Source organism: Pseudopipra pipra, chromosome 4 (assembly GCF_036250125.1).
Source record: "Pseudopipra pipra isolate bDixPip1 chromosome 4, bDixPip1.hap1, whole genome shotgun sequence".
Lineage (NCBI taxonomy): Eukaryota > Metazoa > Chordata > Aves > Passeriformes > Pipridae > Pseudopipra > Pseudopipra pipra.
In genome coordinates this window covers 10,989,100-11,006,817 of record NC_087552.1, presented here as the reverse complement: position 1 = coordinate 11,006,817, position 17,718 = coordinate 10,989,100, and the positions used below count along the sequence as shown (strand labels likewise).

The 17,718-nt window shown below is 41.4% G+C and overlaps 1 protein-coding gene and 1 long non-coding RNA gene across 2 annotated transcripts in view; one reads left to right on the top strand and one right to left on the bottom strand.

The window, feature by feature from the left end:
* Window positions 1-1,460: 1,460 nt before the first annotated feature.
* LOC135412734 (uncharacterized) lies at window positions 1,461-3,812 on the bottom strand. The gene is made up of 2 exons (XR_010429925.1): window positions 3,447-3,812; window positions 1,461-2,391 (listed from the first exon to the last, which is right to left on the bottom strand). It is a non-coding gene; the product is annotated as an uncharacterized LOC135412734 (long non-coding RNA).
* SLC7A11 (solute carrier family 7 member 11) overlaps window positions 3,746-17,718 on the top strand; it is a 60,156-nt gene continuing 46,183 nt past the window's right edge. The window contains exons 1-3 of the mRNA XM_064651545.1: window positions 3,746-4,838; window positions 7,441-7,567; window positions 11,493-11,608. Coding sequence (XP_064507615.1) covers window positions 4,562-4,838; window positions 7,441-7,567; window positions 11,493-11,608 — 520 coding nt within the window. The 5' untranslated portion in view covers window positions 3,746-4,561. The remainder of the gene's footprint in view (window positions 4,839-7,440; window positions 7,568-11,492; window positions 11,609-17,718) is intronic.

Sequence of the window (17,718 nt, the reverse complement as noted above, 5' to 3'; positions counted from 1 at the left end):
ATTTGCCTTCTAGACTGCTATTGTTGTCTGCAGTCTTCTTGGTACCAGATTTCTATTTGTTTCCTGCCTTTTATTGGAAGCTTTTGACTGAAAATATAAGAAATAATATTTGAATTGCTTTTGGATTTCTTATAGTGGTTTTATCTTATTTTTTAAGCCTGTGAGCTGGATGTGTATTTCATTCCTTCTCAGTTTTTGTTTTGCTGCTAAATATCATCTTTGTATTCAGCACAAAGTGGAATGCAAAATAATTAGGCGAGTAATTTGTAAGTCTCCGACTACAAAATAACACTCCCCCTAACATTCTCAGTAATTCCATTTTTAACTAAAGCTTTGACCTGTAGTAGAGATAATAACAAATTGTTTCAATCTTCTCAGAGTTCTGTTTGCATTATAACTTAAAAAACCCATCCCAATCTGCTGAGATTTTTGTTACTTCATGATGATTTATTCTCACTTAATTCCCAAGGACACCTTAGTTCTTAAATGCTTACAGATTATTTTTTCCCCCCTAACTCTAGTTAAACTCCTCCTCAGCACTACAAAGGGAGCAAAAATCCCCAGTCAAAACTTTTTGATGCTAGATTATCTACATGAAACAAATACTTTTAGGTATTTTGCCATCCTTTGACATTTGAAACCAGACTACCGCCTTCCTACAGGGCTGCTTTCTGAGGCTCACAAACAACTCGGCATTATACAGAGAAGACTCAGATCAGTTTTCTAAACAACATTTTTCATGCCACACCACCCACATAAAAGAGTTTGGGGCTTTCCTCGCCTCTTCAGTCTTGCTGTACTTCCTCTTTTATTCCCGTGTCTCCAGTCAGCGTGGCAATGTGTGGCCTGGAGGCCTGACTTGTGACTCCTTGGATTTGTTGGGTGCAATAAGCTGATATACAAATGCCTGGAAGGACTGTCAAGGTATGCTCTCTACACCTAGAAATTGTGGGTTTTGTGGGCTTGAGAAGTGGGAACTCAAGTTCAGGCTTGAATTTTAGGTCCTTCACTTTGCTGTGTTTCTTGTAGCATTAGCATAAAAGGGAATGCTTTGTGTGTGTGTGTGTTAGCATTTCCCAGGGAAAATATCAAAATTATAGCTCCTTTTGAAAGATGGAGCTGTGTCCTGGTATCAGCACAAGCTCTACGAGTGTGGTAAATGGGGGTGACCCTGTGTCAGGACTGTTTGGGTCTGTGAAACACTGTAGTACCATTATTCTGTGTGATGCTCGAGCATTGAGTAGTGAGGTGCAGCTGACAGAAAGGTTGTTCACACCGTGACAGGTCCTGTGCACCAGAGCCCACCCATGGCAGCAGGCAACCAGCCTGGGGAGATGAACCTTTCTACTGGTGGTTTAGGTCTTTGCTGGGTATAGGTGTAGGACGACTTGTATGAACTGGGAAAAAAAAAAAAACAAACAAGTGGAGAGAAACAATAAAAGGCTGTGCACAATGTCAGCTGCTATAAGGGGCTGAAGGTTTATTTTCAGAGTATCATTTTTAGAAACATTGCTTCAAATAATTTCAGTCTAGAGAAAACTCCACCTTATACCTTTTTGTTCTGTTTTTAGAGTGAGTTTTTATGGAAGAATGGGGCTGTTCTGGGTGTTGGACAGGTTAAGCCCTGCATTTTCAGAAGAGCTCTCTGAAAAGACACTGAGCCTTGTCTCTTGTGTTTGCATAGTGGTTCTCACTCTGTGATGAATAATTCAAATAAAAGTGATGGTGGGCTACAAATAATCAGAAGAGATTTTGTGAGTATACTGTGTAATGGGAGCAGCAGACAGTTACGAGCCTCTTCCAGCTTCATGCCCTCCTTAGAACTGAGCTCAGGTGATGGAAAATTCTCATGAAATTTCCAGAATATAACAAATAATCCCCCAACACCAAATAAACATTCCCTACCCTGGGTGGAACCGATAATTGGAAGTAAAGCTGGAACTCAAAGGAGAAAAACTGCTCCTATTTTTCTTATTTTTAGTGGGTAGCATTGAGAAGCAGTGTGCACAACAGTACTCACGGGGGAGGCTACAAATAGCGAGGTCAATGAGTGAGCTGCCAGTAGTTAAGAAAAAGAGTCTTCTGCATCCAGCCTTCCTCAGGTCCCACCTTATAAGTTTCTCTGGGAATTTCATGTGGTCCTAAGCTTTGCATGCATGCCATCTGATACCACAGAAGGAGCAAACACCCTTTTCCCTGCGTGGGAGAGCGTTAATTGCTATGTCCAAAGGGCAAACATGTATTCTTCTGGCCAGTGATCAAATGATACTTGAAAGCCATTATACTGCCCAACATTTGTACTGGATGGCTCTTGCAGCCAACTGGATTGCTGGGAGCTGCCTCAGGATTGTCTGGTTATTGAGCTTTAAGTTTGATCTTGGAACCATCTTCCTGTGTAAATGAAGGATAAACACCAGTTAGAAATGATTACCTCAAAGTGTAGTAGATGTTTGAAGATGTCATGTGTTTCTTCATTAAAGAGCCTTTGAAAATTAAAGGTCATCAGCCCAGTCCATGTCTGTAGTTAATGCTTTTTGCTGGTTTGATTTGATGTAGTTGCCTAATCTTGTTGGGGGGCAGTGTGTGAAATGTGCATCAGGGAAAACAACTTGCCATAGCATGCCACCTGGTCCTGGCTTTGCATGTAACTACTTCCTCGAAAACTGGCTGTGAGAAGATCCCGCCTGCCGTCGGTCTGTGCAGTCACCAGTGGCACATACTGGAGGGACAGTCACTTCCCAAAAAGGTTGGGCACTCAGTGCAGTGACAACAGGAGTGTGGGCTGTACAGGGAAGTGGGGGATCAGCTGCTGAGCATATCAGTAGATGAGGGAGAAGTAGATATGTTCAGAAAACAGGCAAGCACTACTTGACTGCTATGCAGTCAAAATCTACAACCACTTTGCTTTTTACCTGTGTGCATTTAAACCAGATAAGCTTTTTTTTTATGCCTTCTTTTATCTCAGTGCCAACTATTACAGGTGAGTTATAACTGAAAATACGAGGCTTTAAAAACACTGAAGTTTTGCAGCTGCAGCGTGTTGATAGTCCTGGATTTCCTCTTTCTCACATGAATTTGAAAGCACAGTTGTGCTCTGAGCTCAGTGCCTGCTTTTTGAATGATAAAATGGTTTAACTTATCTTATTTTCCCTGTCAAACCTAGGTACTAATTAAGCAATACCTGTAAGAGCAGTAACTGCAGCAGTAATTTCTCACTTCACTGATCTAATCTGAAGCCATGAGCAGCTACAATAGCTATGCCACGAAGGATTTTTCCCCTTTGACATATATTGCACAGCCTGTCCCTTGATTAGGTCACAAGTGTTTGAAGGCTGTAGATTTTTGCTTTATTTTGGGGAAATGCACCTCTTTTTAACAGTTTAATTGCTCAGGTTTGAATTTGAATGATCAGGTCGTGAAACAAATGCACGTATTCATCTGATTACCTGTTTATGGGCTCAGGGAAGCTCTGCAACAACAAAAAAATCCCATGCTGATTCCTGAGCTGCTGGAGATCCCGTGCTCTAGGGTGTTGCCCTCCTCCTGCCGGATCACACACACTCGAGTCGGCCGTAAACTTTAATTATATTTTTTTAAGGAGAAGTGGTGTTGTGGTGTTGCTTACCGACATCCTGGAAACAAGCTGCGCATATGAAAACCACCGTTCTGTGGAAGTAACCCCTGGCTGTTCTTTAGGCTGATTGGGGGTGTTGCTAAGCAACTCGGGGTAACACGGGGGCTGTATTATCCTTTAGGTAGGTCCTGGTCCCGACACAGATTTCCGAATAAGTAACATAGACGTGGGGAGAGACTGATCAAGGGCAACACAAGAAGTTCAGCCCCTGCAAACTTAACTTTTTTGTTAAGAGTTTTTCGAGAATGAAATTGGATTAGACCCAGAGATGACGTATCCTGTTTGATTTCTTTTCCCCTTGCGCTCTGACGAGCTTTATGTTTAGGCAGGCTTTTGTTTCTGGCTGCGAGTTGCTTTAAAAAAAAAAATTGGGAGCGTGTCTCGGGGTGTCGAGGGTGACGTGCTTAGCTTGATTGGCCAGGTTTGGCTCGGTCTGCTTGCGAGTCCTTTGTTCTTCCCACCACCCTCAGGTCAGTTGTGCAACATGCCCCTACGGTTCAAGAAGGAAAAAAAAAAAAGGAGGGGGGGGTGGCCGGAAAAAAGTGAAATGCTGAGTAATGCCAGAGTTTTCTCAAATGGCTGATGCAAACCTGGAGAATTTGCATCATCATTCAGCTGGAGTAACTTGGTATGACAAGAGCTTAAATACAAGTCCACGCGGAAGCTGAGCTGGTTTCCAATGATAGGGCAGTACCAACTCACTGTGTGAAAGCGCAGGTGTTCCTGAGCCAGGCTCGGATCGCAGGAAGGGCTCACATACTCTTTAGGAGCTTGTTACCTGTGAGTAGGAGCAGCTGGAAAGATAAGAGAGGACAGAGAAAGAGACAAAGTAGTTGGCTACACAGAGAGGGGGAAAAAAAAGCCTTGAGTTCCTGCTGAAAACTTTTCTGCCTGTGCTTGCCGTCAGTGTGCTGGTGGCACTGTAGCATGCCTAGGAAAGCTGCTCTGCCCACGGTCTCTAATGGAAGCTACTTGCAGGGGCAAGCTAATGGCAGGTTGTCCTCTGTGGACAGCGGACAGCCAGCCCTGGAGGGAAAAGTTGTGCTGAAGAAGAAAGTGACGCTTTTGAGGGGGATATCCATCATAATTGGCACTATCATTGGAGCTGGCATCTTCATCTCTCCCAAAGGCATCCTGAAGAACACAGGCAGCGTGGGCATGTCCTTGACTGTCTGGACAGCATGTGGTATCCTCTCACTTTTTGGTAAGTCCCTGCAAAGTTTCTAATTGGTCCGGAGGGGCGGCCGGTGGATTATCGTGATTATTTGTCTGATTTTACTATTGGATAGCAAGTCACAGAGCAGAGCTTGAGGACCAATGGGGCTACAGAAGGTTTGTGGAGGGCGCAAAGATCTGCAACCCCTGCCCACCTCACCCCCAGCAGCCAGCTGGTGAAAGTTGGAAGCGTAAATTATTGTTTCTTATGGGTCCCTAAAGGAACGGGAAAAGCAAATGTTCGTTTTATTCCATCAAATGTGCTGTATGTATAATATTTTTCTCCTGTCTGTAAGAGGTAGTTTACGTTTGACTGGTAAGGCCCCCGGCAGCTGGAGATATGGGTCATGTGGCTTGAACACCACTGAAATGTTTAGACAGCTCGACTTAGTTCCCTAGAGGCTAGAGCAAGGTCTGAGAGGAATAATTCCCACTGTATGTAAGCTGTATTGGCATGAAAGGGAGCAAAACAATAACACTAATAACCCCTCTCCCCATTGCTTTACTTCATTCCTCACTCATGATGTTGCTTTCAGAGGCTGGGCTACCACAAACAGTGCGTTGGAAGCAAATTTATCATGGGAGTTTTATTGCCGGCCTGCTTATCGTGGGAGTTTTTACTAATTCTGTGTATTCTTGAAGAGTGTTAAATTCTGAAGAAGTCCAGTTTAGTTGTTCAGTACACAAAACCCCCATTCAGAGTGGAAAACCCCACCCCGGCCTCTGTGGGACAGAGGGTTCATTGACCTATTTAGTGAGTTAATCTCAAAGAAGCTGAAGAGCTAACATGAATATTGGCTTTATTTAAAACAGAAATGACCTGTTTACTGGCAGGAGGTAAAGAGGACAAATAAGGACTAACACGTGTCTGTGTCTGCTTAATAGATGGAACAGGCAAATGCCACCTTGTGTAAGTTGGCTCTGAGTTTTAGGAAGACACAGATGGTTTACAAGCTGAGCCCACCCAGGCCAAACAGACAGTGTGAGTTAGGACCCATTTGGGTCAAATGTTAAATGTGTTGGTACAATGTGCAGCATAATCTGTTGTATGAACATGGAAGTCCTGCCTGTAATCAAAATTCTCCTATCAAGAAAAACCTCAGAATCAATTCGAAAGTGTCAGAAGACCTTGGTCTTTTGATTTAGTCAACACAGAGTTTGCTTAAGCACCGCATTTTTGGCTGTAACTGTACTAGTAGTGATTTTCTGGCTGTGAAGTAAAGTCTGTACAAAAGAAAAGAAAAGAAAATCTCTTTTATCAGACAGAATTTGTAGCTCATTTTCTAGACCTCTAGATATGAAGAATATAATTTGGCCCAACAAAAGATACTATCTCTTTCTCAAAGTGGATCTCTTACAATTTTGTTTTTCTCATGTCTTTTTGTTTTTGGTTTTTCCCCCATGGTTGTTTTTAATTCCTCCATGACTCAATTATAGTTAAATCACACGTTAAGGTCACTTAAGGTCTTGCTGAGGCTGTGTGTATAACAGGTATTGAAACAATTTAACTTCATGCTGAACTTCCACAGAGGAGCCTGGCGAAAGAAAACCCAGCAATAGCTTTTTTTAATGTGGCTGTAGGGATTCCTTTAAGTACACTTTCAGGTAAGCTGAAGAATAGATAAAAGCTGCCACGTTTTTGCAAAACCCCAAAGCAAATGAGCAAGGATGGAATTTGTCATTATGTGGTTCAGCTTTAATGGGCTTGTACGTGTGATGTTTTGACAACTCTAGTTTTTATCTAAAAGTGTTGTGGCATGAAAGCATGCAAGGAACAGAGCTGAGATGAATTTGTATATGTTGCTGAGCTTAACTCTGTGTTGTACTGTGCTTACAAACTTTATTACTATTTTCATCTGGCTTCTCAGTCTCTTCTGAAAGGGCTATCTATGTTTATCAGCTTTGGTACACTTCTCTGTTGATGCAGCCCACCCGTGGACCTGAGAATCCCCTGGCTTGGTGACTGAATGGTGGGTCCTGAGCTTTCACTGCATTCGTAGCACACAAAACCACTCCACTAGTGTTGAAAAGCCAGGGCTAAGCCATCCCCCAAATTTTGTATATAGTATATAAGGAGTACTCTCGAGGAAAATTCTTAATTTACAGTTCCCGCTTCCGAATTTTTGCCAGTTGGTTGCTTTTGCCTGTGGCTGAGAAGAGGTAATACAGTCTTCAGGATTTTCTTCAGAGGTTCTTCATCTCTAAAGTTGAAAGGAGCTGAGCAGCCTTTGACAACAAGCAAATGTGTCAGAAAACTTTCACTTAGTAGTGGAGTCTGGCTGTCTGGGAAGTAGGGTAGCTGGTGTGACACCCTGCTTTGTTGTCCCTCTTCACAAGATGAAGATGAGTAACAATGCTTGTTGATAGTAAATAGCTTGTCCAGTGGCTTTACAAATAAATGTAACTTTATATATGTACAGTTTGGTCAACTGCATGTCTAGCTGAATGAATTGGGACTTACAAAATTGATTGGAAAAAATAAATCTATAAAAAGTAGGTATGATACCATGGCAGCTTTGTTGTTTGGCCTGTAAATGTTCTGAAAGGTATTTCTGGATGCCTCTTCTGATACCACAGTTTAATTCTCATAGGTGCCCTCTGCTATGCTGAACTGGGAACATGCATTAAGAAATCTGGTGGTCACTACACCTATATCCTGGAGGCCTTTGGTCCATTACCTGCTTTTGTGAGAGTGTGGGTTGAACTACTCATTATTCGGTAAGTGTAATGTGACTTTTCTGTTTCTTTTCTGATAGGAAAATGCTTTTCAGTCATAAAGAAAAATGTCCAGTACATGATGGGCAAAACAAATAAAATATATCTTGATCAATTAACTGTGTTCTTTTAGTGTAGTTGCTTCAGAGAGTTTAGAAATGTTATTTTGCTTGTCAGTATTGAAACATTCAAGAAGACCTGTATGAGGGAAATAAAAGATTCTAAGAAAACTACCTGCCACACAAATTAAACTACTTGCTTTAATTTTGCTAAGCGTACTGTATCCATTATTGTCACTAATAAAACCCATACCTAGATATAGTACAGTGGGAGAGGGAAATCACCTTTAAATTTTCTGAGTCTTGGCAGTAGCTTTTAGAGCAGTTGCTGTTGTCTGTGGACAGAGGAATAACTCCTGATGAAGCTATTACCCAGTAGTGTTCAGAGTCAGGAGCACCATGTGTGCTTTATATGTCAGCCTGGATCCCCATTTTTTGCTTTTGTGGGGTGTTGGAGAACTTTTACTGTGAAAAGCACTAGCTGACCAAATAAAGCGACATTAAGTCTTCACATATCTAAAATGTCCAAAGTGGTGTTTTGGTTTGTAAGCCTTTGACGTTGTATAAACATAATGTAAATGGATCTTTGTATCAAACTCACATGTGGCCCTTTGAATTTTTCTTTTTATTTTTACAGTATTGCTGACGTTGGAGAGCTTGATACATGTAGAACAGGGCAACTCACTTATGCATAATGACTTTGGGAATGCTCCATCCCCACCTCAGGCTGGTTAGCACTCCTTTCCCCTCTCTTCCTCAATCAGCAGATTAGTCACAAAAGCACAAGCCTCATTTCGGATCACAACTATGTTTACATAACATTAACAAGTTCTAACGTAGATTATTGAGTTTAAAAGTGCTGACAGTGCTGAGTCATTATGAATACATAAATCCTTATGTTGTTTCCGGAGGAAATAATTTTGTGTCAGATGGTCCCTCGCATCCTCCCCACCCACACATAACCTTTGAATTAACTGCGTAATTTCCATCAAGTGTGATGAAAGGGCAAATGTCTCAATTGTATTAACCTTCTGCCAAAAATGAAAATCAGGTAGAGGAATGAGACCTGTTTTCACAGTGCTGTGAACAGCTATATCATTTCACGTCACAGAATCAACAAAAGAGAGCAGTGTTACAAATCCCCCTCTTAACCAGCACCTTGTTAGGCAGAGAGACCTTATTAACCCAGGCACAAACACCCACAAGAAACCAGGCTTCATGAATTCTTCTCCTCACAAAATAATTATTTTTTTATGTATGATAGTGTCCCAGGAATGTAATGAAAATACTCTTAGTCATCATGATCTGCCCCACACCCAGAAAATAATCATCTTGCATGGGAACGAACATCAGTGAACTCTTTAATGAGCCAGAGAGGCAGCAAGGGAGGTGTACATGTTATAACTTGTGATGATCAGAGCAGCGCTGCTGAACCTCTGTGTAGAGTTTTATACCTGACTCCTGCATCAGGAAACTAATTGGCTGCCGCTATCAAAGAAGTTGAGACCAAATATCTGTCTATATTTGTTTTTGGCAGATGAAGTTGTGCAGACACTTCTCAGCTAAGCTGTGTTTTCCTCTCAAAGATTGCAGGATTATCACACTCACAAGCTGGTGGAGCAGTTGCAACCAAAGTAAACATTTCCTACATATATCTCTACAGGCACTACTTTGCTGTGTAGGACACACTTAAACTCTGCCCACATACTGATTAAACCGTGCCTCACCTGCTGTTTAGTTATGCCTTGCTTCTCATCCAGTGCAAGTGTGAACTTTTTTTCTCCCCAAAAGTCAGGTTTTGAGTATTTTATAGATATACATACCTTGACAAAAGCCCCAAACAACTAGTTTTCGAACAAGTGAAGATGACCATGTGACTGCATTGTCTGTAGTCTGTGGTGGTTGCTAAATGCAGGCTGGGTAAAAGTGCACTGCCAGGTGCCTGACTCACCTGTGGTATTTGTTGGGGCGCTGACCTGCTCCTCCCTTGGTGGCGTTTTGTGTCCTTCCCCCTCAGTGAAAGCTGCTTATGTGCTTTCTATCTGCTGCTGAGCCCAGAGCTATTGAGGGCTGCCAGCCTGCCTGTAGGATTGTAGTCAGAAGGAAAAGCACAGAATCACTGAGGTTGAAAAAGACCTCCATTAACTCAGCGCTGCTGAATCTACCACTAGACTGTGTCCCTAAACAGCCCACCTGCACATTTTTTGAATATTGCTCCATTCTTTGAACTTCCACATCCACTGATTGACTGCACTGCCAGCAACATCTCCTCCCAGACATGGGAATGCCAGAGACAAAGCTATTTATTGGAGGTGTAATTTAGGAGCTATGATTTTAGAAACAGAGTGGTGCAGATAGCAGCGACTGCTTTTTTAAAAAGGCTTTTCCTTAAAATGGGAGGGGAAAATCCAAGTTCTGGGAAAAGGAACTGAGACTGAGGAAAAAAGTCTGTGACATCTCCAAAGATGTGACCTTTCATCTGATCTAGGGCACTTCAAACTGTTTTTGGCAGGCTGCAGTATTTAAAAACTGGAGGCCTGGTGATTTTCTTATGTGAGTTAGAAATATTGCACCGAGGTAAAGTCTGTAAATGTCTGTAAAAATCTAGGCAAAATTTGCAAAGCCATTTGCTGGCCGGTGGGAGGAACATCCTCGTGCATGGGAGACGCACATGCAGCAGCCCTTGCTCATCCATGCAGAAACTTTCCGAGGAAGATACTTCTGCTCTTTGCTGCTCTGCAGCTTGGTCCAATATAGTGTGTGACTTCTGGGTTGAGTGATAACATGAAGAAAGTGGGTTTTGTTTCCAAGGTGAAACTCCCTTGTGGAAAATTCCTTTGTTGTTCAATGGCGAATAACAACTTCTCTGCAGAATTTTTACCCTGCTGCATAGCATTTTTATCAAAGTGAGGTATTATTTTATTAAATGCTGTATATTTTTTCACAAGACATTTGCATGGACTTTGGTTTAACTCAGAAATCCTTTGAGACTGAATCATATGCCCTTTTGTCCTTACAGTGTGTGAGGTGTGTGATAAAGCACAGATGCCACCAGCTGTCCTAAGAAGGGTGAAAGTGTCCTCCCAAATGGAACGTGAACAGACCACTGGAACTGTAATATGCAGACAGTGTCTGATTCAAGGCTAATTTGCTATTAATGCGTGTCAATGCTAAGGCTTCTGGCAAACAATTAGCTTGTCTCAAGGAGAAAGGCTGTATGAATATTATGGGCATTTCAAATTTGTAAATCCAACAACTGCTTGCTTTTCTTGACATTTCTTGATTTTATGGTAGGTGCTTTCTGTGCTCCATGGATTTTTGCTGTCACTTGCAGTGCTAGGAAGTTGTTCGTCAATAAAAGGAACAAATTCTGTTTGTATTTTAGGAAATCCCATTTTAATTAATTTTTTTCCATTGTCTCAGAATTTCATAACAAACTTGGGTGGGTTTTTGGTGCTTCTTTCAGTAAACCAGAATTCTCGGCTTGACTGAAACTAATTTCCTTGTGTCTCTGAGGGGCGAGATATACCTAGGCACTAAAATTCAAACTGACTTTTATTCAGGGTAAGCCAATTCTGGCTGTGTTCACTTCAAGCAAGTGAATAAAGATTTCTGTCGGTACTTTTCCTTTCTGATTATGGCTGCTTTGCAGCATGGATGTAAGAAGTGGTCAGAGGTGTTGCTGTCAAGACCAGAACCTCTGAGCAATGCTACATTCAGAAACCACGGGACATGTCAGCACAGTTACCAGCAGGCACCAAAATTAAGGTCCACAGTTCAGTGATAGTGAAGTTACAGCATGATCCCATAAGAATAACATCTGTGGACTACTGCAGATTAATTTTGTTACTTTGTTGTTTTTACTCTAGCCCTGCTGCCACAGCAGTGATATCGTTGGCATTTGGACGTTACATTTTGGAACCTTTCTTTATGCAGTGTGAAATCCCAGAACTTGCGATTAAACTTATTACAGCTGTTGGCATCAGTAAGTATCGAATTTTAGGTTTCAGGGAAGGGTAAAGATTATAGAAATTGGGGAAAAAAAAAAAGTAATCACTCTCTGAACAGGTTTGATGTGAATCATTAATGACCAGGCATCCAGTGCCAAGGGCATCCACATGACATTTTGCCTGGTTATGTGTGTTTGTGAACAAATGCATTAGTAAAAAGAACAGCAGACTTTATTAATGGCAGGGAAGATCTATTGCCAAGGTTGATTCTGTTGCCACTGGAATTAATGGCTGAAGTCTCATTATTTTTGTGGAAGCAATTTCAGTCCCTAAAAGATGGTGAGCCGGTGCCAGAGATAGGGAAGAATGATTACCTGCTTTTAAGTGCTTTGCTGTACCTCTGTTTTAGGAGGCAATTGAGTGCCAAGTATGATGCCATGAAGAAATGTAGTTCTCTTGAGTGCAGACAGGTGACATGAGATCATCTTCCCTAGTCCCACTCTTTCTGTCATGGCAGTAATCCTTGTCAAGGTGCTTGTGATTCAGGAAGCGGCAGCCCAGCTGTGGGAACAGGACACACAGCTTGGTGCACGGTTGTTACCAGCAACTTGTCCTATTCTTGCTAACTTTGCAGTTAGTGTAAGAGGGACCATTTAGGGTGACAGAAAGCTAATATTTGCAGTGGAAAGAGGGAGGCTACCCTGAGTGCAGGAACTTTACAGGGTACCTGGGATGGTGTGGAGGGGGCATGAAATGAAAAGGCAGAAAGGGTGATGGGAATGGGACTCTGGGGCCTGCACCTGTAGCATTAGAGGCTTGTTTCCAGTTCTGTCTGGTCACTGGTGAGGATGCTCCTTGTGGGCGCATATTGGCATTCAGCTGTGCTGGGAGGGGAGTGCAGAGTAGACCTGAGTAATTAGTAACAGATTGTTCCTTTCAGTTTGCTCAGTGCACATAACAGAAACAAAAGGACTGGAAAAAGGAATTAAGACATGCAAAATGATCAAAGGCCCACAGGAGACCCTTTCAGTTTTGCACAATAATAGGTTCAGATGACTTTTTCTTTCCTTGGGGTAAGGAGTTCAATTGACATTGAAATTTCCAGTCTCCAGGTTACTGTGGCTTTTTGTAGAAACTCTCTTGATAAGTTTTCCCTTCTGCTAGGAGTATTAAAAAATCAGTATGTGACCGCATTTCTTTCTAACTTAATTATGCACAAACTATAGGTTTCATAGGAATAATTGAATTAAGGGCTTGAATTTTGAGGTCAATGACTTTTTACAGCTACATCTGTCTAAAACATTTCAGTGCAGGATAAGGGTGAAACAGATGTTCAGTAACAGTCAAGGTCACTGAGACAGAAGGAATGTTAAGTGAGGACTGCATCAAAGCATTTTGTTAAGCACGTGTGATTCAAGCACAATAGGTGAACAATTTGAAATATGTTTTTATTGCTTTTAATTTAAGTGAAAAGGAGGTCATAACAGACTGCTCCTGTACAGAGTAGGTCTGTGGGGTGAGCTGGCACTTCACTGAAAGAAGGGATTCTTGTGGAAAGCTTGCAATGATGAATGGGACAAAGCTAAGGAAAACAGTGGCATGACAGACTGAGGTTTTATCTTTATTCTTTGTAGTATGCTCTACAGTGGAGTTTCATTTGTAGTTTCTGCTACACTTAATCTCAGTGTCTGACTGTTATCCTTGTATAGTAAGAATCAGCTGTTGTGGTGGTAATTGTTATCAATGTTTGGTATTGTGCATGTAGGCAGAGTGATAGGTAAGATTAAGGTGATGAGCTGAACAGATGCTTTGGAGCCCTGAAGATCTTATAATCCAATTTAATGCTGCCAAAAGTAGTGCTTGCTTCCCCTGCAAATTTTAAGTTAATCAGAAAGTGAAATGACATGTCTTTTGTCTTCTTATCCAGGCCTGGTCCCTTCTCTCTCCTTGCCTGATGAGCACTCGTTGTGTATCTGTCTTTATTGCATGGGGAAAGGCAGTGGGAAGCACCATTAAATTCTGTCCTTGGGTGAGACTTTGTTCTAATGTTTTAGTTTGTTGTTTCTCGTTATACTAGAAAGGGCAGGGAGAGATTTTGAAAAATCTTCAGGTGATCCCCGATCCCAAATACAATCACTACTATCTAAACAACTTCTTACAGATATTTGTCTAAACTGGTCTTAAAGTTTGCAGTGTGGGAGTTTTTAAAGCCTCACATATTATTGCAGCCCAGTTTTTTCCATCTTATCACAAGACAGCTTTTCTCTTTCCTTCTCCCCCCTCCACCTAAATCTTTTATGCATCTTAAGCCTATTATTAAAAGGTTGTCTGAGGTGGATGTGCCAGGACTGTGCTGGGGAGTGGCAAATACTATTGCTTCTCTAGCAGCTGAGAAAAAATATTTCTCATAGTGGGGCTACAGCCCATTCTCCTTCCCATCATTCCCCCCTGTGCCTCTGCAGTGAAGAAGGAATGGTGATGCAGGGAAGATGTAGATCAGATGAGAGTTAAAATGGAACTGCTGGAAATGATGACCTTTAAAAAATTCCTTATTCTTGCTTTATTATTTATAGAAAAAAGCATATGCTGGGCACAAAACACCCCTCAAAACCATACCTGTTCAGAGCAATCTTGAACAATATGTAGAGGCAAATTTTCTGTTCCACAGTATGCTGCTTTCATTTTTAGTTGTCATAATTATTTTTTTTTTAACAAAACCAACCAACATGTCCAAACATTTGTATCTTGGTAGAGAGGAGGATACTTATGTGGAGTCACTTTTCAGGTGCCACAGCTTTCTGGACCTCTAAAGCAAAACCTGCCTGTTCTTTTCAAACTTAGAAATCACTTAAATTCACTTGGTGCTTCTTAAGCAAGTCTTCATGAGGAGGAAAACTTAGATACTGGATATGCATATCATAGTCTATCTGTCGATCTGACAGAAACTTTTTCTTTAAACTCAGTCAATTTTAACTGTACCTGAAAGAAGAGGAGACATGTCTTAAGATTTTTATTACATCATACATTTCATAGACTGTTAGAGTCACAGAATGGTTTAGGTTGGAAGGGACATTAAAGATCACCTTGTCATGGACAGGGACAACTTCCACTAGACCAGATTCCTCAAAGCCCCATCCAACCTGACCTTGAACACTTCCAGAGACAGGATATCTAATTACTACAATTTTTATGAAAATAAATGGCGAGGTAGAGGAGAGAGAAGCTGGATGTGCCCCAGCACAGGGAAGGACAGCTGAAGAAAAGGCAAGCAGGAGACCGGCCCTTCTAACTGCCCAGCTTTGCTCAAGTAGGACGAAACAGCCCCAGGACACAAAGCAAAAGGGATGTTGTCCACCTTTGTTCTGATGCTGAAGATAGTCTTTTTAGGAGAAAGAGTTAAAAATAAATTTTTCTCTTTCAGTGAAAACTGGTAGACTCCTACATATTTATTGTTTCTTCCAGTGAAGAAACATCCTATCACTGTGCCTATCATTGCAAAGCATGGTGGCAGTGCAAAAATGCCCTATATTCATATGTTGCTTTATTTGTATCTTTGAATTCTTTTTCTAATGCTAAACTTAAATATAGTGGTAACAGGAAGGGATAAATTGCACTGTGAAAGGTATTAAACTCTTCTATTGATATATAACCTGAGTAGAAACACGTTAACTGAACCTGTTCCAATCTTTCCACTTGGCCTCCGTATCAGAAAGCAGATAAAGAGGTTTCAACTATTAAAAACTGTGAAACTGAAAGCTCGTTGCTAACTCACACGTTTTTACACTCATTTATGTGTATTTTAGGCATTTTATGTAGCAATAATGTATAATTTCCCCCTTTTTTATTTTTTTGGGGGGTCTGCCGAAAAACTCAAATATCCCCATCTTTGGCTGTTCGAGGTAAAGTTATGCTCAAAAACTGAGGTCAGCTGTACAGATCTATCAGTGCTTGCTGGCAAATGGTCCAGCCCCAAAGTTTACAGGCATGTATATGAGTCTACAGTTAGTTGCCTTTTTTTTTACCCCATCATGGCAGATGTTACAGATGCCACTCTCTACCGCTGACAATTTTCAGACAAGCAGTTTAAGTTAAAACATCTCTTGGCTTGCAGGGATAGCAAAAACTGCTCTGATAGGTGCTTTTGTGCCTCCTGTGACCTTTAATTGACGCATTAGGATCTGCAAATTGAGGGTATTATTCACGTTTTTTAAATGCCTTGACCCTCAAAGTCTGACAGGTTAAGGCAGGGCAGTTTTCTTGGTCTCCTGCTGAGGCAATGGTACATATATTCTTCAAAAGTAGGCCAGGATGTAATGCTTTCTGCTGCTTCTCCCATTAGATTTTGTTATCTATCTATAGCTGTGGCTGTGGGAAGGAAAGAGATTGTGAAAAGCAACATGGTCAGTGTTACCATTGTGTTTGATTGTTCCTGAACCCCATTTTGTTCTCCTTCCATACTCCTCTGGGTTAGCATCCATCTCGTTTTTAGCTAGGTGTTTAGTTTAAGGTAATTTTTTATGCTCCCTATGCAGTTGGCGGAGAAAGAAGGAAAGAGGCATTTCCTGGAGGCATCTCATCTTATCTGGGATAGGCATCTCAAAGAGGTGTTTTTATTCATCCTCTGGAGCTCTTTCTTCACTGAGGATGCAGCCACACTAGATGCCGGACTTCTAGTTAGCAAAGTTAGACTTGAGTCCTCCTTTCACTGCCCTTTTCCTGGGAAACTGCTCCTTCCTTCTCATTGTTGCTGTGATCCTGTATCCAAGTGTCTACAATCAGTTTCTTTAAATATCTCCATCAGGCTTTATTCGTAAATGAGGGGTGTTGAATGATGGCTGTAGTCCCGAGATATAACAGGACTATGTATGGATCCTAGCACAGTTGTCATATTCTTTTCCTGCTTTTTAGCAGCTTTCTTTGTGACTCTGCTTCCCTGTTGCCTTTCACTACTCAATTGCTAACACAACTAGTCTGGTGCTGGTACATGATAGCAGCATAAGCCTCACAATTCTAGACAGCTGTTATGCACATAGAACCTTAAGACTAAATATTATATTATAGAATACTAAAATTATTAATCATAGTGTATAATAAAATTAATATATTATATTTATGTATTATATTTCTCTATATATTTATGTAGAAGACTGTAAATTCTTATACCATAATAGGTACAATAAGATGAAATTCCAAAAAAATATAAAACTGGTCTCAAATATTCTACGCACTTCAGTGTCAGCCCTGCAACCTGAACTGATACTACTACAGTTCTCTAGCTCTGCAAGGGACTTAGTCCTGTGGAGGACCATCTAAGGACATTTACATCAAGGGAGTTTTAGTGATAGGACAAAGGGAGATGGTTTTCAAACTGAAAAAGGACAGGTTTAGATTAGATATTAGGAAGAAATTTTTATGATGAGAGTAGTCGTAAATACTGGTGCATGTTGCCCAGAGTTGTGGCTGACCCATCCCTGGAAGTGTTCAGGGCCAGGTTGGATGGAGCTCTGAGCAACCTGATCTAGTGAAAGGTGTCCTTGCTCATGGCATAGGGCTTGGAACTACATGATCTTTATGAACCCTTCCAACCCAAACCATTCTATGATTCTGTAAAAACTAACAGCATGTGCCCAAGGCTGACTGCAGGTGTAGCATCCCTTCAGTTTCCTGGTTAATAAAGGTCCTTGCAGTGTCCCTTTTGCTTTCACCATCTGATTAGAAAGCCTCAGATGAAATGTTTGACTGACTTGAACTCATAGTTGGGGATGGAAGAGATTTTAACACAAGCTGCTCACAGGCTTCTTTTTCTTTCAAGCCAGTGTAGCTCTTACACAGATTTGATGTTTGTGATCTGTGTGTGGCTGGCCAGCAAAAAAGGTTATGAGTTTCCCTATGAGTTGACATTACTGTTCCTACTGGTTCACCATCCTGTGGCATTCTCATATGTGTATCAGGAAGGTGAAACCAATGTGTTAGAAAGCCTGGAGGAGGTCTCTCTGAGGGCTGGATGCTCATGTTACCTGCTCTGACCTGTGTAAGGTAACAGACTGATTGCTGCAGTCAGAACTCCAAGTAAGCTGGATATCAAATTGCAGATACTCTTACACAAAAAACTCCTCCTTGACATTTCCTTGTGTCTGGTCCATGC